We start from the raw sequence: 26,181 nt of genomic DNA, 5'->3' as shown, positions 1-26,181 counted from the left end.
GTTAACACAGCCTGCTGCAACAGGAAGTTAGAAAAGTAGCATTTCAACAGTTTTACGTAAAGTTGTTTTTCAACAACGTCATACTGATTTCTACAACGATCATTAAGGCATATATACTGTATATATATATATATATATATATATATATATATATATATATATATATATATATATATATATACTTGCTGTATAAATACAGCATATATACTGTATGTGTGTGTGTTTTGAGTGATAATGTTTTGTAACACACTATCATAAATGCATAAATATGTAATTATGCCATAATATTTATAAATATTTTCTCAGTTTTGACCATCAAAGATGAAAAAAATAAATCACATTCCTTTTGCAGGTTAGTTATAATAATATTGCTCTGCCTGATTTTCAAACTTTTCTTGTTAAGCTAGAGAACATTTAGTTCTAAGTTTAGACTTGCTACTGTAACATCTCTTCTGCAAAGGCTTGACTACTGGTTTTATGGAAACAAGATTTTTGAATTTTAAAAGTCAAAACGTTTTGAATTTTACTCTGAAAGTTTCAAAGTTTCTTTCTAGCAAATTTTCTACTTTTGGAGAAATTACCTAGAAAGTTTTTAGGTGGAAATGTACTCCTCCTTTTTTTTCTACCTTCAATGGCCCTAATTCACTGCCATAGAAAACTAGGAATAATCGGGAGAACATCTGCAATAATTTAAAGTTCTGCTTACTTCTATCTTTCTGACGCAAACATCAGCTGCCTGCACGTTAGCATAAGGTTGCCATCACCATTCCACTTCGACCAGAAGGTAGACAGTTTCATAGGGGACTGAAAGAATGGATTTCAGGGCCTATCATCACTCTCCTCCTCCCTGTCCTCTGTCATACACTGTAGCTTCATCACATGGTCACCTCTGCTGCTACAGCTCGAACCTCATCTTCGCCTCTTCGATCCAATCTGCTGTGAGCTTCCTTGATGGCTGCCATCACCTCCTCTTCCACACACCATCCCTCTCCATGCTCATGCTTGAGGACAGAGCGTCTCAATCTTCCTTGCCTTGGGAGGTTCTGTTTGCTGGTTTGGGTTGCAAATTAAATCTAGCCATATTAACTGCTCTCCCCCCGTCTCTCTCTCTCTCTCTAAAGCACAGCACTGGTATTCCTCCACAGCTGCTCTCTCTCCATCCACTTAATCACGTCAAGGTCCTCTGACTGCACCAGCCGTCGCAAGCGGCAGTAGATATCTTAAAAAACGTTGCTGTCAGCAAATATGAGCGAACAGTTCAGACGTTAGTTTTTTTGTGTTGTTTTTTTTTATCCTGGTGGACAGCTTTCTAAAAAAGAAAAGAAAAGGAGAACTGCACCATTACATTTGATCAAAAACCTTAGCAATGTGCTTGGTTGTAATATGCACATACAGTACAGTGCTTCTGCTTACAGAGTAACGTAGCTGCAGGCAAAATTGTGCAAAGGTCGGCTGAACCTTTAGCTCAACATTAATAAAGCTTTGCAGTTTGTATGAAATCTTTAGCCATAGGAGGTGAGGTCATGTGAGAGCGGGAAGGTTTTGCTTGCTAAAAGCAAGGTGGGCAGATTTTTTTTGAGGAGTGGCATGGATCTTTTCCACTGGATTTTTTTCTTCTACATTCTTCTGCATATCTGATTAAGTGATGTGAAGTTAAAGTTGAATGAGCCTTAACATGTGCATCTACAAGTCACAAGGGTTAAAGGATATCGATAACAGAATATTTCAGGAGTAAACACAGCTTTGGTTAATTTGATCAATAATAAGAATAAACAAAACCACTTCAATGTGTATTCTAGTTTATTTATATACATTAGAAAACATAGTATTTTGTCAACCCTTCAAAAACATAGAAATATAGTACTAATAACAGTTTAAAAGCTTATAGTAACTTGCTGTCATTTATTATTTTATCTCCTGTAGATCAGGCTATAACACATATTAAACTTTTAAGAGCCAACAAAGATTATTAAGACCAAAACCCAAAAGAGGGAATGCACTTCTACCTGTCCAACATCTTTTTATTTGCAACCAATTCTTTTTAGAATTGATTTTAAGATTTTATACATTATATATAAGATTCTTGACTTGAGGCACAATATATATCAGATCAAAAACTGTTATATATACACTAATATTCTGGTGTTTGTCTTTTTGGTTTTAAATTGTTTTTGTATTTGAATTATTTTGGGGTTTTATCTTCATTTAAGGTGAAAAAAAAAACGTTAATTTCCTTATGTTTAGTTCCTTTGTTGTTCCTTGTCTTCTGTTCACTGTGTACCAGTTTAGAGTCCTATTTCACTGTTAGTGTTTATGTTTTTGGTTCAGTTTGAACCATTTGCAGTCTTGTTCAGCTCCTCTGTGTTTAGTCTGTTTTCATTATTCACCCTGCTTTAGCTTCCACTGATCAGGTTATTCCCCAGCTGCACAGCTTTCACACGCCCGGTCCTCCTGCTGCTCATCAATCCTCCCAGCAGTTAAAAGCCTCTCAATTGCTTCATCTCCTTGCCACATCCTCCACTTTTCTATGGTTTGGCTTGTTGCCTCTTCGGTGTTGTTTGTTTCCAGTCATTTGTTTTGAATTTGGACTTCATAAGCTGTAGTTTGTATTCTTAAATCACACTATTCTGTCTCACATCTGCCTGTTTTGGGGTTCACAACCTTGGTCCTGCAGGGCTCCTGTGCTGAATGTCTTGCAGGTGTTTCCCTGCTGCTGCACATCTTATTTAAAACGAATGAGTGATCAACATGCTTCAGCAGCAATTGATGACAAGCTGAGACGGTAATAGAAGCATTTGAATCAGGCGTGCTGAAGCAGAAACACATCAAAACCATACATGATCATAGTTGAGTGGTTCTCGATCTAGAACAGTAAAACATATAAGACAAATGAAACAAAAACAAATCTTTTACTTTTTTTTATAAAATTTGTCCTTATTTTTAAGCTTGTCTGATGTGAAACATTTTGTAACCTAACTATGTGAAAGGTGCTGAAAAAGTATATTAGTTATGTGAGCTTAGCATTTTGTAATTGTAATTGTATGTTTTGAAATTTATTTTGTAATGTTTTCTCACTCAGTTTGCCAAATCTCTGTCATTTTTAAAAAATGTATTTAGATGAAATAGCTAAATTTAATCTAAATACATACATATTGTATATACATGATAATATCTTTTAACCTATCCTTCAAGCCTTTTGTGTTGTTTATATTAAAAGATGATTAATAAATTCACAGAAAATTATAGTTCACTGTTATTGTGCTTGATGTAGTTTGCTTTGCTCTAGGCATCAAATATAGCGATGTGCTGCTCAAATGTGCAATAACTGGGGTAAGAATGAAATGAACACTGAAATATATCTAAGTTTCTACACCCAAATCTAATTCAGTTGCAAAAAGGTTTATTGATTAAGACTGAAATACAATTGATAGTGTTTCCATCGACATGGCTGTTTTACTATTTTTTTAAAAATTAATTGTTCCTATTCAGTTAAATCGTGGTGTCGGATCATGACTAGGCGGTTAGCCGACAATCTTCCATTAGTTCAGTTTGGGATTCTTTTTATAGACGTTAAGAACCGCCCCATTCATGAAGTGCTAATGGGATCAGTGACCTAGATGGTAAATTTAGCTCAGATATAAAACAGAATTAATAAAATAAAAAAAACCCTCATATGTCAAATTCAAGAGAACAAAAGCTCCTGTTCAATGCACTCATCTCAAGGACGAAAAAAGCGAAAAAAAAAAATGTGCGCTGCCACTTCTCTTGCAGACATACATGAATGCTTTGCACATACGTAGTTTGACGGCTTTAAAGAGACTCTGAATACTTCAGCTTTTCAACCGCGTCACATTAACACACAGAGTTTAGCGCACGCTGCACGCCTCTGAGTCAGTTCTGCTGCAAAAAGCTTCTGTGCCAGAAATACAAAGCGTCAACAAGCTGGCACATTAGGAACAAAGCAGAGAATGCAACAATAAACACACGTCCTGGAACAAGCAGTATAACTGTCCAACAAAGCCTCTGCAGCTCGTTTACCTCTCCAACCCAAGAAAACACACACATTAAAATTTCAAGGGCAGTTGTTCATTTCAAATGATGGACACTGAGCTTCTTGAACAGACTGACATCTGTCGGAGAAGTGCGTAACTCTAACCACAGCTTGCCCTTGTTTGGCTTTCCAACTTAGTGTAATGTAGACAACGAAACACAAGCTGGGACCGCACTTGACTACAGTTTCTTGCTGGAAGAACTGAGACTCCTGAAGCAGTTGAGCACATCGTAGTGCTTGCACAAAGAACAAGCCACGTTTTATTGTACGTTTTAGGCAACAAACCGGGCCTGTCAAAAGCAATTACGAAGTTTGTTAACCTTAAAACTGCGCAATTAAACATTTAGGCTAGGTTGCATGAGGAAAGCCTGCTTGGTGTGTAAAAGCAATTATAGTAATGGATGACTTGAAATACAACACCCCCAAGGGCCCTTTACATCAGATGAGAAAATATCCCCCCCAGCAGCAGAAGCAGGAGTTATGACAGACATATGGAGAAAAATAGAAACAACGCACTGTGTGTGTTACTGATGAATGATTTTAAATGACTGTAAATGCAAACTTTCTTAATTAATTTGCAAAATAGTGTCTTGCAAAACTTTTCATATTATGTCGCATCACAACATAATTCAGGTTCACCTTCTAGCAGGACAGCAACCCCAAATATACAGCCAGAGCCAGGAAATTAACTTTATCAGCTGTTTTCTTTTGGCTTTCTCTGCCTTTTTGCATTATATTTTCTTATTGCTCTTTCATTGCTAGACTAATTAACGTTGATTTCTTTGCATTTGTAGATTACTTTTGTTATTATCGTAAGTGAATATTTGGTTTACGACCCCATTTAATGTGTTCAAAAGATATTTTATTTTTTGTTATGTGATTAAATTCAGCTAGCTTTGGACAAAATCTGAATGCATTGTGGATATGCAGTAGTATGGCAGTGGTATCATGTTAGCAATTCGGCATATAATGCATACTAATGGCTCGGTTAAGACGTTAGTTGTTTTTGTCTTTGGTTTTTGGTGCCTACATTAATGGATGTGAAACTTGCAGAACCTGAAGACAATTCTAGGAGGCAGCTTGTACTCACCTAACCTTCATTTGCTGTTAATTATCTATAACTTTATTCCTGAAGATAATTTAAATGAAAGATTTTGATTTAATCCCACACAGGACTGTCATAACCTGAGAAACTTACCTCTGTACTGTTTGTCCTATAAAATTATGCATCTTAACACAGATGTCTAGTATCAGTGATATGCTTTTGGAAAAAGCTTGATGTTGATTAGACATTTTCTTTTAAATAAAGTAATAAACATTGGGTCAAAACATGAATGCAGTAGAGGGACATATTATGTTACAATTACCCACCGGTAATTGTAACATAATACAATTACCTCTGGCCAGTCTCCTCTCAACTGGCCAGAGTGTTAAAAGGTTGCTCTCACTACATGCATTTCTTTCATACTTCTGTCAGACTGATCTGTCTGCTCACCACTGCGACAAGCGCTGCCCCAGGCTGTCTGAGAAAGGGAGCAAAGCAAAACTTGAACTCTTGTCGTTACTACTCAGGTCATGCCATGTCATCTAAGAAAACTCAGTATTGTTGGTGCCTGAAGCGATACCTTCCAAAGCCGACGGAAATCTCAAAGCAGTGACTGTAACTAGATGGATGCAAAAGTAATAAGTGAGAAAAATTCACACATATAAAAAGTGATAACATTTACTCAGGAATGATTTTGGAGTTTTACAAAATTTTGAATTTCTGAATAAATCCTCGCTTGAAACTGGCTTGGTGACTGATTTGGATGCAAATCCCCTGCTATAAAAATGTTAGAATAATAACACAATGCTATAAGTTCCCATTTTCATACTGCAGTTAGCAGATGCACTGATGAACCACCTCAGCATTCCAAATGCTTGCTGTTTACACATAGCAGAGGGCCTGGACCTAATTCTTATTATTTAAAAATCATAATTATTCAGTATAACCACTTGGGGACATTCATAAACTGTTTAGCGCATTGAACTCTCCACTCAGTCTGAATTTTAAAGAGGACATATAATGCAAAATCCACATTTTGCACATTTTTGTACTTAAAATTGGATGTTTTGTTGTTGACTTACCATTCAGAAACTGCTTGCTGCGTTCTTATTGGTTGTTCAGGAGGCTCTACTTCTGCTTTTGAAAGCAATACGATTGTATAATTGCGGCTCTGTTTGCAGACATTTTCATGTTTGGTGTAAACGTTGAGTTGGGTGACTTATTTTGATTTAAAGTGACAAGAGGCCCCAAAACAGTTTTTATGAAAGGATCTCAAAATGGGCACAGCTGACGAGACTGAAATCTCACTATCTACGAATGATTTTGTGCAAAAAATGTAATAAACATGATTTGCGTAGCCCATAGACCTGACCCAGTCTGTTCAAAGAAGCATAATAAGCCACCTTTAAACCATTTATCCCAGTACACACACATTATACTTCATGAGCAATACACATAATTCTCAAATGTGAGAAGACTTGAAGTTTCACCTACAGCTTGTAAATGTTTTTTATAAATATAAACAGTGTTTTTAGATATGCCAGCATAAGTAGTTAAGGTAGATATCAGCATTAGCATCTTTACAGCAATCTTTAACATTCAAGTAACCTTTTGTAGATGAAAATATTGTTTACAATATTGAATATTTTCCAAATATTACAGCCTCATACTGACAGTAGAGTAAAGAAGCACACAGAGTAATCCCTAATTTTGTGAAACAAACCTCAAAGAGAAAGCAACCAGCACAGTGCTTCCTACTGAAGACACATTAATTCATCCAATGCTTCTCTCGGATAGTCAGCTTGTTTCCTGATGGACTCAAAATGCGGCCTAATCACTCAGAGTGCATGCCCCTTTTCTCATCACCACAGAAGTTTATTCACGTCAGGTTGATATAGAGCACAGCTGAATAGATCTTAAGCTTTATTCCCTGCATGAACTTGGAGCTGTCTGGAAGCCGTTCAGGCAAAACACCGGTTAGTTTACTTACTGGTTTCGCAACTCCTAATAAAACTAATGGAATGGGACTCAATATTTAATCTGTGTAATGTGGAGATGGAAACATATATCTTGTCATTGAGAATTAAATCGCTCAGTCTCATTAGTAAATTAGGGTGAGAGGTTCAGTCCAATTAGGCATTAAAGCAATGCTTTATTTATGTTATCAAAGTGAGCCACTAAGAGGCCACTTTGCCGAGTAAATCTGAGGCTGCTGCAGATTCAGTTTGCTTTTGTTTCTCGAGATTAAGTCTGAAACTTGCATTTGCAATTTGTCCACTCAAGCAATGTTCCAGTCAGAGCGCGTAAATCTGCATGTCTTTCAGAAAGCAGTGGCTGCAGCCCAGTTGTGTACATTAATAATCCAAAATCATCTGAATGTTTAAAGTCACATGCAGTAAATACCATCAATAAATAATCTTTGGGATTGGCATGACTGGGCGTCTCTGCTGCTGAAAGCCTGGACGCTCAGTGAAAACGCTGAGGTCACCAGCCAGCGCTGGTTATCCGACTCCCGTCTGGACTCTCAGGTGGAGGACAGGTTTCACTTTGAGAAATGCGGAGCGCCTCCTGCACACGTTGCAGCATATCTCTGACACACTAGGCAGCACCAGGAGAGGGAAGGCGACTCGACAAGAGCGGTCGGGTTCAGCCTCGGCCGGATTTGCTGGTGCAAGTTCCGACACTGTGGTGTGTTATATTTCTTGTGGTCTGTACGGTCTAACTCCGTCTGACAGCACTCACTTTTACCAAAAAACAGGACAGGCCCCAAAAGCCTTTTAAAAAAGGTTTTGCAAAACTCAGCAAAGCTGTCACTATGAGGTGAAGAGAGATATGGTGTCCTCAAAACAGATGCTCCCAAGCAAAGAGGTCCTTGATGTGAGTTTGTGTCTGCTCAGAAAAAGTCTCCGCTCATCAGCTGTCAGATGACAAGAAGAGGATCTCGGCTCCTTGCAGCTAGTATCAGGTTTAGGCAACAGAAAGTCAAAGTCACGACAGAGGTACAGACTCATTTTCATGCTTTGCTGCAAATGCACCAAACCTGCCCTGGAGTCATAAAATGGCTTATATAAATACTTAACAGTGGAAAATAAAACATCTGATCTGAATAAAAAAATAAATTCAAGTGATAAAATGAATTGTGAAAGTACAATAAATAAATTCATCTATGGTAGTTTTTCTGAACCTACAGACTATTTGAGTAGACATAGCAGAATATATAGTACACATTTAAATAAATGAATCTTTTATTGAAGTAACATAAACTGACATTACAAATTAAGAAAATCCAGCCTTTAATTTCACTACATTTTACTATTTGCTGTCTTCAATTTTTTGTTTCAGATCAATAAATTTCTATATCAGACACAGATGTTGAATTAAACACATGATGTTGTTTTTAACTGACGACTTGCCATTTTGTCCCTCACAAACATTTGAATTTACGGTGGTTTGCCACATTATTTTTGAAACAATGTTTTGTAAAACCCAGGCCTGATTACTGCTAAATCTCTAGTATTAAGCAATAATAAACAGAACCTCTCTGACAACGTGAGGAAGGTTAAAATGTCTCATAAAGCAACACGCCATGGTTCGATCTAAAGAAATTCAAAAACAGCACCGCAGACCTCACTTGCTTTAGTTAATGTCAGTGTTCATAATTCAACATTAATAAACAGACAGGGCAAAAGTCTCAAATGAAGAGCTACAAGGCAAATGACATAATTATTGGGCCCCGTACTATAATTACAGGTATATAATAGGTGTTTATTCTGTACAAAGATTAAACACATTTTGCCTGCAACGCAGTCGAGTCGAGTAACATCTTATTAAAAAGCCACTGATGACCCACTTCCAATTTTATGGTCGAGTCCAACAGATTTTTAATTAAAATCCTCTCTCATCTTACAGTTATAAAAGGCCCACAAGCATCATACGTCCTCTACCATAGTTAACAGCTGCTGTTAAGGCTTTTTCCCCATATTAATTGTTTCTTTCACATCAGAACCACTTGAATGTTTTTGTTGCTGACTGGTATTATTTAGCAAATTCTACATTTATTAAATATTTTGTTTTACTACTAAACTCATATTTAGCATTTAAATAGAATCTGATTTCAGGGTTTAATGTCCCCAGAATTGGAATATTTCCCTTTCCTCCATCCCACCATTTCGGCCTGTGAATAAAATTGTACTGAGTTACATATTATTAATACCACAGGGCAACAAAGACCTGGACTACAAATCATAGATTTGAAATTTTAGTTGCATATATTTTAAGCAATAGTGATAATATTGATCTTCTTAAAACCACTTATTTTTTTTTAAGTGGGATTTGTACTCACTAAATAGATGGATACAAACTAAAGGTTGAAGTTTTCTAAAATCAAGAGAGCGAAATTATGCAGCTATGATAAAAGATGAATTTATTTTCATGATTTTTACACATCTTTATCCAAAGGTGACAATACATTTGGCCAACAATGTATTGAGTTGTTGTTGTAAAGTAGCTGTTTCAGTAGATCACCAGATCTCTGCAAAAGTAAAGACGATGTTTCCATAAAACAATTATAACTGGCATCCAGTCTCCATCTTGTCTGACCCAACCTTGGGAGTTTTCAGCTATGCCAAGGGGGAAAGTGTTTGTGCTTTAAAACCTTTTCCAGAGCTTGACAAGGAAATCAGTTTTGAGATTTCTGAAAATAGTGAGAGGAAACATTTCATCATCCTGACTTATGCCTCTACATCTGACAGGCATCTGTGACTACACATGGATGTGCATGCATAATCTATTCCACTGCAGGAGCAGGGTGGAAAAGTGCTCTTTAGAGGCAGAAATCTATTTTGCAACACTGCAAACATGTTGGCACTTTTGTGGCAAGAAGTGAAGTAAGGGTCAAAAAAGGAAACATCACATTAAAGCGAAGGGTTGATGCGTGGCTCCTATCTGGAACTGGAGGCTTGCACTAAAGTTAAAATGACATTTCTCCGTACACTTTCCAATTTAGTTTAGTGTGGGCTCCTTAAATTTAATGGGGCTGTTTTGGAATATTAGTTTCCATGCAGTCTTTGAGATGAAGAGTGAATATTTCTTTCCAGACCAACTGACCGGATCTACTCTACATCTTATAAAACCTGTTATAAAATGCACATATATGATCTTTGTAAACTTTTCAGGGAAAAAAAAAACAAAACACCTACTTGTACATGTACTTGCCTATCTCTGTTTGAGACCAGTGATAGATTTTTAATGTTGAGGGATGGCGGTGGTTGTGATCTGATAGCTAACTGTGCACAGATGGTTTTCCTTCGCTTTCCTTACAGACTTTCAAGCCTCTCAGCCGCTATTATCTAACATTGATCAAATGATCTGATTTGCATCTTTTTTCCCCCTTAAAACTCTTCTCCAGTTGCAGCTTACATACACTCATCATGGGCATGAATGCTAATAATTTAAAAAGTTTAAAAGATTTATTTGAACCATGTTTCCCCAGAGTGAACTGATTATATAACTAACAATTTGCATAGAAAGTGATTTCTGAAAAGAACCTGATGTAAAAGTTAAAATATGGTTGAATTTCAATAATTCTCACAGGGTAAAAATTATACATACAGATTGATATATATACCTTCTTCCCTACTCACGATGGGATAAATGTCTTTTAGCAAATTGTACCTCAAAGAAATGTGTGCTTTTAAAGAGTCATCAACAAGGTTTTTTCATAGTTTTGGGCTAATTTTGGACAACTCCTCTTGGCAGAATTAGGAGAGTTAAATACAGATTGGTTGGTTTCCTAGCACAGACTGAGATTTTAAGCAGAGTCTAAAAATGTTTCATAGAGTAAAGGGTCAGGGCATTAATGTTATCCAGCTTTATCCATTTGGACATGTGCTTTGGATCCAAGTTTCAACCATCTGACACAAACTGTCCCCAGATTAAAGGAGAATTTGTGAGGACATCCTGAAACAAACCAGGAACCTCAAAGACTCAAGTCTGGAACCTTCTAGAAAACCAGTATCATTGCCTAGAGAAGCCAGTTTTAGAGTGTCGGGGATTGGGCCGATGCTGACTTCAGCATATATGTAACACTGTCAAATAAGGGAAAATAACTATTTGACAGGAATAATACTTAGAAGTGACAATGTGAGACTTTCAGATCTGTAACTTTTGAGAATAATGGTGGCAGTATCAATCTGTTGCCCTATTTATTGGTGATGTTAAGAAAGTGGATTTAAGAGAATGAAACAAGACTACTAAATTCTTCAACTTTATATACAATCACCAGCTAGCAGGTCAAAACATTTGAGTTTTCCAACCAGACATTGATGTCAAATCACTTAAAAGCTCCTTCATTTACTCAAAATCTGGAACAAAACTCTTACTTTAGGTCTGTATGACTAAATCTACCATAAAACTACATAAAAGCTACAAGTTTAGGTTTTTATTCAACATTTTTAAACAGAGATTTTGCCACATTTCCTTTCCTGTGAAACTGGAGGCTAAAGGACATGAAAAGAAAACAGATACACACACGCGCGCCCACCCCCACACACACCCCAACAAGGTTGTATACATATGTGTTGTGATCAAGACTAATTTGGAATTAAGTAATCCATGTACACGCATCCTTATGTGAGTGTGTGTGCCAGCACATATGTTAGTCTGCAGGAAACGGGTATTGACAGAGTAGCAGAACCGCCACAAAAGAGCCTGAGGCGAGGAAGGAAAGGAGCAGCTGGTGTGGTGGAAGTCGCAGCGCAAACACGGTGAGCTGGATCTAAACAGCAAAAGGAACTGGATGATGGTTGCATCCCAGTGGGGTTTGATGAATTGCGAGACAGAACTTCCCATCATCTTTTACATTTACAAGACCCTGAGTCAAGAAGTGTGAGCAAGACATGATAATGTTCCCTGGTTCATCTCCAGAGTGCAGTTATTGAGAATTTGTGGTGAAACCTGAGCTGCAGTAATTGACTCTGTGGCAAACAATTGTGGCAACGTTCTTCTTTTTTAGGTCAGTACATGAAAAACCACTCTCTTTGTGAAGGGAGAGCTATCTGGTGTGAAACATGCTTTGGTGTTTGATATGACTGTCGGAGGAGCTCGGATCAAAGAGGTATGAACAGCCTTCCTGTGGGGTAAATATGCATCGGCTGACAATAAATGCAGCTCAAAAGGAGCTTGTTCTGGAGCTAAAATGAGCATTTCAGTGTTCCTGAGATAGCAGGGGGGAAAGGAGGGCTTCGGTGTCATTTTTGTTCCTGAGATAAAAACTGAATTATTCCATTTAGGTAATCAAATGTCTTTTTATAAAAAAGGATTCATGATTCGACACACAGCTGAATCCAGATATTTACATTTGCTGTATTAAAAAACAATTTAAACTTTTCTTTCTCCCTTTCTGACATTATTTCTATGCTGAATTAGAGATTTTCTTCAGGAAACTTCTCACAGTAGTTTCCTCCTGACAGAACTGGAGTAACTAAGACGGTTTGTAGGTCATCTTGCTCACAGACGGTTCTACGGCTCTGTCTATGAATATTCTGTGAAATAGAGATCAGGGTTTTGTGACCGCCACTCCAAAACATTGACCTTGCTGTACTTAAGGCGCTTTGCGACTAATCTGGTGATGTGCATAGGGTCATCGTCCATTTGGAGGACACACTTGTGCCCAAGGAGTTGATGCTTCAGTAATTACACTTAATGGTCTTTCCTCATGATGACATCTATCAATCTCTCATGCAGCAAATCAACCAGACAACATGAAGCCACAACACTGTTCTTCGCAAGTGGAGGAATTCCTCTTTTTTCTCCAGATTTGATTCTCATTATGGAAACAGACTGAAAATTAGTTTCATCAAATCACAAAACATGTCTTTAAAAATATCCAGTTTAATTTGATTTATCATCATCTGGTTGTTCATCAAAACGTTTGAATGCATAATAATTTTAATGCGTATGAGCTGTATTGCTGTTTCATAATTGGTGACTATACAATGTTTTTATGGTGTGAAGCTATTTGAGCTGCCTTGTTGCTGAAATGTGCTGCACAAATAAACTTGACCTGACTTTTATTATTCCTCCATTTAGCAATTGAAAATAATGTTGGTAATCCTAACTGACCTTAAACAGAAAAGCCAGACAGTAAAAATGTTAGTTTCCTTTATATAGTGCAAGAAAATATCAAGTTTCAACTGTAGGTGGAATAATAATAGCATAATTGCCATAGGTTTCATTGATCCATTCATTGTTTTCTGCTGTTCTGAGAATCAGTTGCAGAGGTAACGTGTCTAGGAGGGAAACCCAGACGTCCTTCTTTCCTGCAACACTTTTCATTTTATTCTAGGAACCTCCTGAGATTCTGAAGCCATAAAGTATCTAAAGTCCCTTTAGCGAGTTCTGGGTCTTTCCCATTGTCACCTTTAAATGGGATTTGAATGGAAATCCTCCAAAAAGAGTCATTAGCAGGCTGCCTGATCAGATGCCTGAACCACATTGGCTGGCTCCTTTTGATGCAGAGGAGAAGCAGCAGCTTAAACACAAACTGATGAAGATTAACACCCTACCAAAAGAGGACGCTAATTTCAACCGATTATATTCTGTTCTTTCAGAAATGATTGTGACAAGTCACAAAGATACGTTCTGCTTGAAAAAGACTGACCGGGCAACCTGGATGGTAGTAATCCTTTTTATTAAGTTGAGAACCATTTCTTTACTTGACTTGCGTAAAAGCTTTTGCAGCGCTCCACAATAATCATGGCCAGAAGATGCCAGCAGAACCACATCTTCTGAAAACAAAAAACTTAGAGATGTTTCCATGTCAGACTAAACTATGCCTTGAGAGCCTGACTATGAAAATTACAGAAAGGATCAGAGACAAGAGAGAGCCCTGTAGTCCAGCCTGCACTGGGAACAAGCTTTATATTGTGTTGAAAATATGGTCACAGATTTTGCTTTGGTTTTACAAGATATGCCCTACTAGCACCTTTCCAATAAATCCCTCAAAGGACTTCTCAGGATCCAACAAAACCACATGTTGACTGGAGGACCAAAAACAATAATATCCCTCTTAAATCTGAGGTTCAAAAGCAAAACTATCACGATATTTTCTCAAGTCTTAATATATTTCTGGATGTAGTAACTCACACCACATCTAAGTTAAATGTGCAGAGGCTAAAATAAGTAAAAATAAATTGTAAAGTTCTACACAAGACAAATTTACCTTATAATTTCTAGCATCTACTTGGACCTGCCTGCAGGGAAAATGGAACTCTTAGTTAGTGAGACACAATGTGGAAGTTATGTCGGTGCTTTGCTGTCATACTTTATGAAGAAAGATTCACAGCTGAAAGCAGTGCCACAACGCGATGATTGAGCCTCCTGTGGGATTTGCGAGTACTAAATTTACCAACGAGGCTGATGCATTCAACTGATAATGTGACTTTAGATCAAAAGAAAGGAAGAAAGCTAACCTTTTTCATCCAAGCAAAAGAGAGAAACGTGCGAGGCATCTATAAATATTGCAGGGAAGCGTAAACCGGACAGAAACCAGCAGGATCAGCGTTTACCTTTCGTGGCATTTCACAATATACAGTTTTGTTCATGCATAAGACGAAGCATTAACTGATTAAATATGACGCTGTTTGCGGAACTGCTTGCGTCGCATTCCCTTTCAAGTGAAGTTTTCTTTTTGATTTAATTTTATATAAAAAAAAAAAAAAGTATGCTTCAGATATATGAAACCTTTCAGGCAGCACGCATTCGCTCTGCAGAAAATAACGCAATTAATTATAGGCATGAACTCAATGAAGTCAGGAAGACAGAGCACAGCACTGTTCTAAGGCAATGTTAGAAAAGACTTATGTTGGAGCATCTCAGTACTGTCTCATCATGTGAGGATTTTTTTTTCTTTTTACATTTTACACTGGGGCAGTGGTTGAGGAGGATCAGGAGATTTGTAACCAGTGGGTTGCTGGTTCAAATCCCTAATCTGTCCATATCCGTTCTTGGGGAAGACACTTCACCCGATTTGCATGTTGGTGGTGGCAGTCTGGCTTCTGTCAGTCTGCCCCAGTGACTCCACTGTAGCTGCTGTATGAACGACAGATCTTGGTGTAATGTACTCATGAGATCTTGGATTTGATTAAAAAAGTGCAATTCAAGTAGAAGCCGTTTACCATTTATATGTAAAAAGAAAAACTTTCACCAGTGTTAGGCACAATTAAAAATTCAATCATCTAATTTTCATGAACGTCTTGAAACTTGATCTGTTTCAAAACGTCAAAAAAGTTGGAAATATTAACGCAAAAACATTGAATCTCTAAAACTAACACTTGATTTTTGGGGAAATAATTTGCTTTATTACAGTTTGAGAATCTTGATTAAAATTTGAAAAAAAAACCCCACAATAAATTATATTTAAAAATAATGTTTTAATTAAACAACTAATCAGAGCAAATTAAAACTTTAGTACTGATTTCTGCTTCAATTTTGTTAGTATTTATTTTGCTGCTGAACAAGTTATTTGCTGCTAGATGTTTGAGAAAATATTTTTGTAGTTAGGTTGATTAAAATCTTCTAAAATTTTCAGATTGTAAGCATTGTAAATAAAACTAAAACCTGAGATAGGAGAGCAGAATTTCGTGCAATAAGAAGTTTTTGTCAAAACTCCTACAGTCATCAGACAATATTGGACATGTTTAGGTACAACAAGTCTCTATGAGTCGTTTGGTTAACACCTCGTTTTTCACATGTCAAAGACTTCTTGGATCAGTGGACCAGTGTTATACTTCTGGTCTTAAGATACAGTTGGCGAACCAGAGACTCCCCAACATCTGCAACATCTGCACTTTCTGCAGCCTCAGACCACAAATGTTTGCTGAGAGCTTAAACTCCAGTCATGTTTAGATCATGTTCATGTTGCAGCAAATGTGACTATAAGATTTAGTAATTATATCGCAGTAGTAGTTTTAGCACCTGTAATTATGAGTTATTAAGGGAAGGACATTAATTATTACTTCACCTTGTGAATTAGTGGTCTAATTTGTTGTTTTCTTTAGTACTTATCATTCAACATCAATATTATGGATGTAACCTTACATCCTGCACACCAGAAAAGATGAAGCAAGATTTTAACAATGTTGAAAAAATTTCAAGGAAATTCCAGTTTAAGCCAAGCAGTCTAAGCATTTGACATTTTGAATTAAAAATGACACGTGTCTTAAAAAGTCTAAAAATATATATATCTGAAGCTATAAACCAGGTAACTTCAGCAAAATTTGTGAACCACTGGTCATATTTTCTTACACAGAGAACAGATACAGTGGAGGCTCACTTCCTGTTAAGGGTTTAGCAACATGCCCTCAAAACTCAATCATCAAAAGTCTGTGACAACAGCAATTATGAATAAATGAAGTTGCAAAGACCAACCACATATAATAACTCAACAAATTATTGGTGTTTAATCTTATAATTTAGTAGCAATAAAAGCAAAAAAGGTACAAAAATACAAAAGACATAACATAAACACCATTTGGGGTTAATTGTCTTTGCCAAATAACATAAAAATGAGTGTCATTTCCTTAAATCTTTTCTATTTCGTGTCATTTCGTATACAAATCAATCTCTGAAAAAGTTCAAAATTTAGCTCTAACATTTTGTAGGATACCACAGATTCTTAGCAGTCTTTGGTTCCATATAAAAACACTTTCATCTTACCAAAGAAGCTGAAGGCTAAAGGTGAACCCAGTGAAAGCTAAAGACCAAACAACATCACCGCATTCAAAGACGAGAAAATTATGTGTCTCCTCTTCGAGCACCGCTACTTGCATTAACATGTAAACGCTAAGAGATGTTATTGTTGTTTTACGTTTTCTTCTGAGATTTAAAGGTGTGCTGGCAAGCTGAGAGAAAGAAATATTGCAGCCAAAATCTAGACCAAAGTGTGGACAGGATTTACTGTATATGACACTCTGAGGACGGTAACTGTGTTGTCAGAATATGGCATTTCTGATCTGTATTGTATTAGCATTGATGGTGTGAATGTCACAATCTTTCTTCCCATCTCCCAACTTATATGAAAACAAGCAATAAAAAACATGTTTTGAGTGGAAAAAAAAATTACTCTGTCACCGCTATCACCCATATCAAAAACCACAACTGGAATTGCACCTAAAAGTGCAACAGGACAACAGAGATCATAAACCTCATCTCAGTATCATACACAGTGTCCAGAGGTTGATCTCTTTGCTAAAACAACAACAACAACAAAATTAATAAATAAAAATAAAAAGGTATACAGGAGAATGAACAAAAAGACTTAGGACATTACCTGTATCTCTCTTGCATGGTAAATGATAATCAGCCCCAGGAGAATGATTGTAGAAAGGCTTATCAGGCATTTTAGAGCTAATGAATACAGGGATTCCTGCAAAAGAGTGAAAACACTAAAGCCAAACAAGACTAAACATGATGACAATACATGCACAATTCAATGTATATATTGAATTGTATATATTCAATACATACAATTATATAGTTACTTACTTACTATATAAGTAAGTAAGCACTTACTTACTTATGTAGTAAGTGCTTTTTACACCATTGCAATTAACCAGGACTTTGCAGTTTTTTTTTTTTAATCATAATCATTAGGGTTCGGCCTGTATGTGTTGGGACGCTGCACTACGCAGACTTTTCTTCCACACTTTTGGAAGAAGTTGTTTAAAATATACGAGTTGCATCCACAGTGACAGAGCAGAGCAGTGACTAAATCGCCCAAGCGGGACATAAAGTTTGAGTAAGTACGCACCTTGCCATAGGCTCCCCATGAGAGTTCAGTCTCTATAACCATAACAACGATCCCAAACATCCCAAAGATTAAAGCATAGTCACTGAGACGCTTCCTTTTCTCAAACAAGGCCCGCCGGTGTCCCAGCTTCTCCCCAATGTTCTGGTTCTTCTTTTTCCCCGATTTGTGGCCGCAGCCTGCCCCTCCGTCCCCCGATGCGTAAGGCATCAGCGTGGCGGAATTGTTCTCCGGCTTGGATACTAGATTGTCCGACGCATCTGCGGCGGAAATGGGCTGCAGAGGCTGGGACTCGGAATCGAACTCGTGTATGTTCCTGCGGGACGAGCTCAAGTTGCTCAGCGGCCGCATGACGCCGCCGTTGTATCTGCAGCTGCTCATGGCTATTTCATTGTAGGAGTTGCTGTCTTTGTGGCTGCTCCCCTGGCTGCCCCGCTGCCGATACAGCTGCTGCTGCTGCTGCTGCTGCTGCTGCTGATGTTGGTGGTGAGGATGATGATGATGTCTAGTTGAACTACCATGACTAGAAGGTGTGAAGTCGCAGGCGGTGCTGTGCTGGCAGCCCTGCCTCGAAGACGTCTCGGAAGGTGTCCTCAAAGTTCCCACAGTGGTCGGCGACGTCCCGCGAAAGACGAGGCTTTTTCTCGCATCACAGGTGGTGCAGCTATTGCAGGTGCAGCATTGGTCGTGCTGCCTGCCGACGCGCTGCTGCTGCTCGGGTCCGCAGTAATAGTGCTGGTACTTACAGTGTTGGAGCTGCTGCTGCTGCTGCTGCTCTGGGAAGAAGTCGTTGTGCAGCTGGAAGGGGGTTTCCATGTCAGTGCTGCCGATCACAGCAGCGGTCAGGCGCCACAGAGCCCCCGACAAAGGGCGTTATGGTCCTCCTCACAGGAGGACGGAGCCGCTGCAAGAGCAGATCCATTTCGGCTCCGGTAGAAAGTGAGAGATGGACCTCCGATTGGGCAGAGGGGGAGCAAGGGGGGGAACCAAAACAACTGTTTCGACGTCACGAAGAAGGTTGGAACGTGAGGTTCTGTCTAATATTATCGATATCAGTACAAACTATCAGTGCAGATCGATTTTACAAGACAATTGCGCCACGAAAAGGGTTAAAATTTTCGGCTTATTCAGTTTTATCCAAATTATTTTTAAATATACTATTGCATTTATTTTAATACATAAAAATATTTATTATTATTATTATTATTATTATTATTATTATTATTATTATTATTATTATTATTGTTAGTAGTAGTAGTAGTCGTTATTTTCTCCGTATTAAATATTCTTCCATCCAAATATCTCTTCATAGCCACACATAAGCTAAGCGTTCCTTTAAGTCCTCTGTACATTTATGATTTATTTGCTTTAAATCAGGGTTTCCCCAGTCCTGGAGAGCTATTGTCCTGCAACGCTTAGATGCATCCCTTCGCCAACACACCTGAACTAAAAGGCTGAAATTCATCAGTAGTCGTTCAACTCTGCAGACGTCAGGTGACAAGACATTAATTTGATTCAGCTGGAGAGAGGATGCATCTGAGAGTTGCAGGATAGCAGCTCTGGACTTGGATAGGACTGAACTTGCCCAATTCTGCTTTAAATACAGCAAACACATTGAATACAGAAACAAAATTATTCATATCCAATTAACATTTTCATGTCTTCTAAAGCACTTACACACATATCTGTATTTAATTAAGATTTAAGTCAAGAAGTTGATGCAGAAAAAAAAACCATACATGTTTTGAACATCTTTTACAAAAAAAGAAATACATGTGCACTGTGATGCAGTAATTAGCCCCAGTTTACTCTGAGGTCATTAAACAGGTTAACAAGTTTGTTAGTCCAATCCTATATTGCTGTTGTGTGTCCTGTCCTGGCTAAAGAAGATGTTGGATCTGGCTGCCTCGCTATTCTGTAAAAAAAAAGAAGCAGAAAACAAAAATAAACAAAGAAAATAATGAAAGTTTCTGCATGTAAAGGCTGTAGGAACAAAACTCAAATGATTTGCTGCCTCATCTGCAGTAAAATGTGGTTTTAAAGAGTAATGTTTCATGAAGGGTGCATATTTGGTGGTGTCAGCATCATGCTGTGGGATTCCTCTTCCTCAGCAGGGTCAGAGGAGCTGCTCAGAACCAAATACGGAGCAGTCCTTGAAGACAAGGAGTGTTTTGCATCAAAGTGGGCTAGAATGGCCCAGATGAAATCCAGATCTATCCAGTTGATCATACGTGGAGAGGAGTTCATGTTCACATAGATTCTCCATCCAATCCAGCTGAATTTGAGCTATTTTGCAAAGAGAGACAGACGTTATATTTATGCAAAATATTTGCATTTGCAGACGACAGTGGCTCCTTTTGCTAAAACACCACAATTATGCACACCAAAGTGTTTATCTATTACATAGAGTCTCAATAAAACACACTGAAGATGGTGGAATAAACGTAAAAAATATGAAATACTAGAAATCGTTTCATTGCACGTATCTCTTGTACCTTAAAGCTATGATTTCATTCTGCTCACCAGGCGCTGTGACAGGGTCTGCCCGTACGGATATGACCAGGGTTTGTGTGTGCAGCCATGGACTGATGGGACCACTGGTGGCTGTGTTATTATGGAGCAGGAGAGTTATATCCCCCCAAGGAATTACAGCCAACTACCCGCGATTGAGGAGCTGGTGAGGCATAAAAAAAGGGAGCCCGAACTCAAATCATCCACGCCTCTTGAATTTACAGCAGCAACAAATTAGGTATGAGAGCCTCTATGCTGGAGAAATGTTTTCTGCATTTCAAGGGGCTTCAGTTTTTTGTTTTCTTTAACGGGGTTTTTATTGTTCCAGATGTAGTCCAGTCATTCACTAACAGTCATTTGTGGAAACAAAAATAATGACTATACACCTGCAGAAAAAAAGAGTGTGAAAATACAAGCACGCCGTCATTTGTTACATTCGGAAAGAGGAAAGTGGGAGCTGCCAGCGGAGCCAAGAAACAGCCAATCACAGAAGTAACTTTCAGCACGGCGGACAGCTCCACTCGCTCATTGATCGCAAGCAGCCTCTCAATAAAACAACCTCTCTGCACAGGATCGCAATGCGCACTTAATCCTGATTGGCTGGAGACGAACACCACGTGACACCCCCCCACCTTCCTTAAGCTGAAGCTCGCCGCTTTTTTCTATGTGGAGTGAAAATGAATGAAACAGACAACAGACTTCATTATCTATCTATCTATCTATCTATCTATCTATCTATCTATCTATCTATCTATCTATCTATCTATCTATCTATCTATCTATCTATCTATCTATCTATCTATCTATCTATCTATCTATCTATCTATCTATCTATCTATCTATCTATCTATCTATCTATCTATCTATCTATCTATCTATCTATCTATCTATCTATCTATCTATCTATCTATCTATCTATCTATCTATCTATCTATCTATCTATCTATCTATCTATCTATCTATCTATCTATCTATCTATCTATCTATCTATCTATCTATCTATCTATCTATCTTTTAGTGAAGTTTTCCTTCTATCAGTTCTGTGAGGGTCGTTATTTCTCCCTCTAGTGGTGGAAATGACAGAAAAACGAATAAATCATTCCACAAAACGCTGTACAAAAAAATATTCTAAGGGTTTAGATGTTTAATCGATGTAACATTTGTACTTTCTAACAATTAAAATCACACCCCTGACTGTGGGAGACTTGTTCAAGAGCCATAATTTATTGCTTGTACTGGTGAATTTTCAATGAACAATGAATTTCAGCATAATAATACTTTGTGTATAACACAAAGGAAAGGATATACAAATAGAAAATGAAAACTAAAACTACAAATATTTCCCCTCTAATGATAACCCCCCCTATTCTTTTCTTTTGGTTAAGTTTTTTTCTTTCCTTGCTGTTTTTCTACGCTGATTTGAGCCATGTTTTACATTTCTTTTAGTAGAGGCTTTAACAGTTTAAAAAGACTGTTTGGTCTTCTGAACAGCTCAAACATTTCCTCTCAACATTTAACCTGAGTGCAATGCAAGGTGGTAAAGAAATCATTTCAGTACATCAACTAAAATCAGAGAAAAATGTATTTCAATGTTTTTGGTTAATCAGCATGACACTTTTGGTCGCAGTGATTCTCACAAGAAGTTCAAGGTGTTTTGATAATCTTGACATGCATGACTGACAATAAATACTTTGCTTGTATGCGTTGCTATACGAAAGTAAAATATTGAAAAAGTGTTAAGCAGTTTTGAGAATTACATTTCTTTATTGAGAAATGCACCAAAGCAATCAATCAAAACTGAAAATATGAACATGGTATTTATTCAGGTAATGGATCACTGGTGTTTGAAAGATATTTTGAACGATACATTATTCTGTTTCTTTGTTTATTAATCTTTAAGTAAGCAGAAAATATATTTGATTATTGATAAAATGGGTAAAACTATGTTGCTAATGTGCATAATAAATAAATCAATGTCAAATCTGTTCCAAAAATTTGTAAAATGAATAATTTCACTTCTGAACTTAGTTTGTCATCAATTTTAAATAATTCCATTTGATTCAAGTATTTTGTGTTAAAAAACTAAAAGTCCAATATTGACTTAGCAGAAGTAAAAAGAAAATACACAAATAATACCGCTACAGGGGAACATGTTTCTTTCTGTATAAAAGAAAACGTAGATTCAAACTGTAATCTAAATTTATTAAAAATTCAAAATTAACGCTCACTTGTCTCTCGGGAGCTTAAAGAAAGAAGCTTGAGGCTTGAGAGTCGAGTTTTCTGCTCCGTCTGAAATGGCAAGCAGTGCTGGTCTCTCCTGGTTCTTTTAAGTGTTTGTTTGCTCCTGATATTAAATTTGCAACCAGGCAATCTGCTTAAAGAAAGTCACTGAGGGATGCTGAACACATTCCAGGTGTGGAGGAAAATCGAATCAAAAATCTCACGGGAACGTCAGACAAAAATTAGATGAGTGCAGGAAGGTGCATGATGCAAACAAAAGCATTTATCATAATAGAGACTGACACTGTGATCCGTCCTCTTATTGAGTTTGTCAGGCAATAATTCTTGCTGGTTCAGGTCCTCTTCTGTGTCTCCTGACAGAGTCCGATATCAGCTAACTCAGGTTCTGTCTCAAGGGCTGAATCAACTAATCAGGAATTGACTTTGGAAAATTGGAAATTTTATTGTTTTTTTTCTAAAGAGATGAGAGAAATAAGTTTTAACAGTACTCATTGAATACAGAGTTTATTTTTGTCAGTGAAGGTTTAACCCATCAACAAATATTTAAAGCTAAACAGTCATTATTTGAAACATTTTTATGTATTAAACACATGGATTTGAGGTCATAAAAATGTAAACGTTTTTTGAAGATTTTGCAGGTAAGTGTACGCTCCAGCTAAGTTTGAAGAGCCGTGGTAAAAGCAGTTAAATGTCTGTGTAAAGTCAGTTTTGATGTTTTCTTTATACTACATGAGTGACCCAAAATTGGAAAAATGATCAACTTGTCATCTTTTCATGGCCTTTTCCATTTCATCACTTAAATCTAGAGTAGATTATCTTTTATTCCTCAGAAATGGTTGGCATATCCAGAAAAATTATGTTAGGTTTGACTGGTGCAGCTCTCTCTAACCACATTAACTACTTCTGCGAATGGAAATACATTAAAAAGTTGGCAGCATTTTTGATTCTTTCCAAATGCAGCTATTATCTTGTATGATCCAAACCACAAACTCTGTTTTGATCACACAGACACACAGGCTAAAGGTGTTGATGAAGCAGCAAAAAGGAGCAGACTGCTTAGTCAACAGAAAGAGTAATTCAGAAGTGATTTCCTTTGGGTGACGGTGCAAGTCCATTTGGAACAAGAACATCTAGACTCTTGACCTCAATAGATATCCGGGTGTTTTAATCCATCTACTGCAGCACATTTGAGGCACTCCCACACCTGGAAGATGCTTGCTAAAAGATCCCTGACCCCTGATGCCTGTTTTATTTTAATGCACAGAGGCTTTAAATCACTTCGGAGCTTCGTCTTCATCATCTGCAGGCCTCAGGTGGGATTAATGGCACAAAGTCTAAATGGTCATATCCCACTGAATGAAATATTTATTCAGCTGTGAAATTATAGATAATCATCATCACATTTTTTATTGGTCCTTGTGTAACAGACAGAGAAGAGGAGGAATTAGGAGAAATTAGGAGGAAAGTTGCAGTGCTTGGGCTTTCATTCGCTCTGTTATGCTAAGGAGAACAGCTCACTTGCCTCATTTGTCTAAGGTGCACTTTGAGGAAAAGGTAACTGCAAATTTATGCAGAGTTGTTCTGATTCAGTGACGAAACATTTTCAGTCCTGACTGTGGTTCTCTCTTCGACAATGGACTGACTCCATAAAGCGGGGCAAGATTAGTCACTGACTTCATGAATGTCATTAATAAATATAAAATGTAACCTGTAGTGGAATTTGCAGTAATTGTTCAGATCACTGTATTCTTGTACAGGACTTTTTTTTTTTAATAAAAATATAAAAAGCAGAATTTGTAAAAATGCCCTGTACTCCAATTTAGATGCACAATCATTGATTGTGCATCTAAAATAAAAATAAAAATAAAAATCTCTGAATATACTCATACTCAGTGCACAGATACATGAACCGAATTTTGACCTCAAGGCTTTTTATTTTTATTCAGGTTTTTATTCCTGACTGCACACTTTTCCCAGTTTGTTATTTTGTTTATTATAGTTATTGATTCAGTATAATTATTATTGATGGATCAAATAAATCCTCACACATCTTTAAATTAGTAACAGAATTATGGGGCAGATGTAGAAAAGATATTTTAAGAAGATTTTTGACAGATTAAGAAGCTGATTCAAACCTATAATATGCATGTGCATCAATGTTATTTGAAGGTGCTATCAAATGTGTCGCAGAAGAATGCACCACAGATTAGGGAGCTAACAGTTATGCGTTATGACTTATAGAGCAGCTGAGACACTAAGGCAGATTTCTGAAACTTCACTCCACAAGGGTTGGTTTTCCTTCAATTTTTTAAATGCGTCTCTAATTCAACACACTTGAGTCGTATAAGCAGGTAATCAGCAAGACTCCACAGAACTTGACTGCACTGCCAGCCGTTTCAGACTCTTGATGCTGAATAAATCACAGAAAAGTCTCACTAACAAAATACAGTGAACTGCAAACCTAAGAATACTCAGTAACTGGAAGTAATACTCAATGCTTGTATAGAGTGCTGCAGTAAATGTTATTTATTCTGCAAGCGGCAGCTGTGCCTTGAGGTCAAAATTCGGTTCATGTATCTGTGCACTGAGTATGAGTATATTCAGAGATTTATTTGAGCAAATTCTGGAAAGAAAACAGCAATAAGATTTAACAATATTAAATATTTTGGATCGTGCAAAAAAATCTTTGTTGTTTGTGTATAAATTATTTATTCCTCCTAAAGATTATGTAGAAAATGTAAAAATCCATTTTGCTTTCTTTCACATTAGGTCGTGTTTGAAATGTGTGAATTACGTTTATTTGAAATTTGTCAGAATGTTGTTTGACGGTTTGAAAGTTTCACAAACAAAGCTTTTGCTCCTGTTCTTTTCATTAAGTTGCATAAAAATATGCAAAGCAATAACTTGTGTTATACATGCAACCTAAAAATGTGCAATTATATACCTAGCAATAGTTTGCTAAATGTGAACTGTCAAGAAAATCCGAGCTCATCCCACTTCCCCATGCTGGAGATTTTAGTTTAACAGTAATAATAAATAAAGTTATCTTTAAAATGAATCACTCAAGTGACATCAAGGCCCAACAGTAGACTTAGGTGTCAATAAAGTTAGTTTAACAGTAATAATAAATAAAGTTATCTTTAAAATGAATCACTCAAGTGATATCTAGGCCCAACAGTAGACTTAAGTGTCAATAAAATAAATCTGGTTGTGTGTGTGTTGTTTTTGTCTCATGCAAACTTTGCTTTAATTCTACTTTTTTCTATCTAATCATAAGAAATCATAGTCAGTCAGAAAGAGTCATTAAACAGGAAAAGCAGGTTTCCTGGAAAAAGAGGAAGTAAGTTCCAGCCTGCAGATTTATAAAAAATAGCTGAGACTATTCCTTATTTTAAATCATGAAAGTTTAAAGAATGAAATCTAAACATTTTTGGATAATTTGATAAGATTCAAAGTAAAATACTTATATTAATATTGGTTTACTTGTAATAATACTTACACTTATATTTGTGGGAACACTTACAAGGA

The 26,181-nt window shown here is 37.1% G+C and overlaps 1 protein-coding gene across 3 annotated transcripts in view; it reads right to left on the bottom strand.

The window, feature by feature from the left end:
- kcnn2 (potassium calcium-activated channel subfamily N member 2) overlaps positions 1–18,840 on the bottom strand; it is a 33,460-nt gene extending 14,620 nt beyond the window's left edge. For 2 of the 3 annotated variants that reach the window (XM_023337741.1, XM_023337742.1), the window contains exons 1-2: positions 17,905–18,840; positions 17,425–17,520 (exon numbers count right to left, since the gene is read on the bottom strand). In XM_023337741.1, the coding sequence (XP_023193509.1) occupies positions 17,425–17,520; positions 17,905–18,717 (909 nt within the window). In that variant the 5' untranslated portion in view covers positions 18,718–18,840. The remainder of the gene's footprint in view (positions 1–17,424; positions 17,521–17,904) is intronic. The other variant, XM_023337743.1, reaches the window with a different exon arrangement.
- Positions 18,841–26,181: the final 7,341 nt, after the last annotated feature.

Source organism: Xiphophorus maculatus, chromosome 8 (genome assembly GCF_002775205.1).
Source record: "Xiphophorus maculatus strain JP 163 A chromosome 8, X_maculatus-5.0-male, whole genome shotgun sequence".
Taxonomy (NCBI): domain Eukaryota; kingdom Metazoa; phylum Chordata; class Actinopteri; order Cyprinodontiformes; family Poeciliidae; genus Xiphophorus; species Xiphophorus maculatus.
Note: the sequence above shows the minus strand (reverse complement) of the source record. Positions and strands in the feature narration are given on the sequence as shown.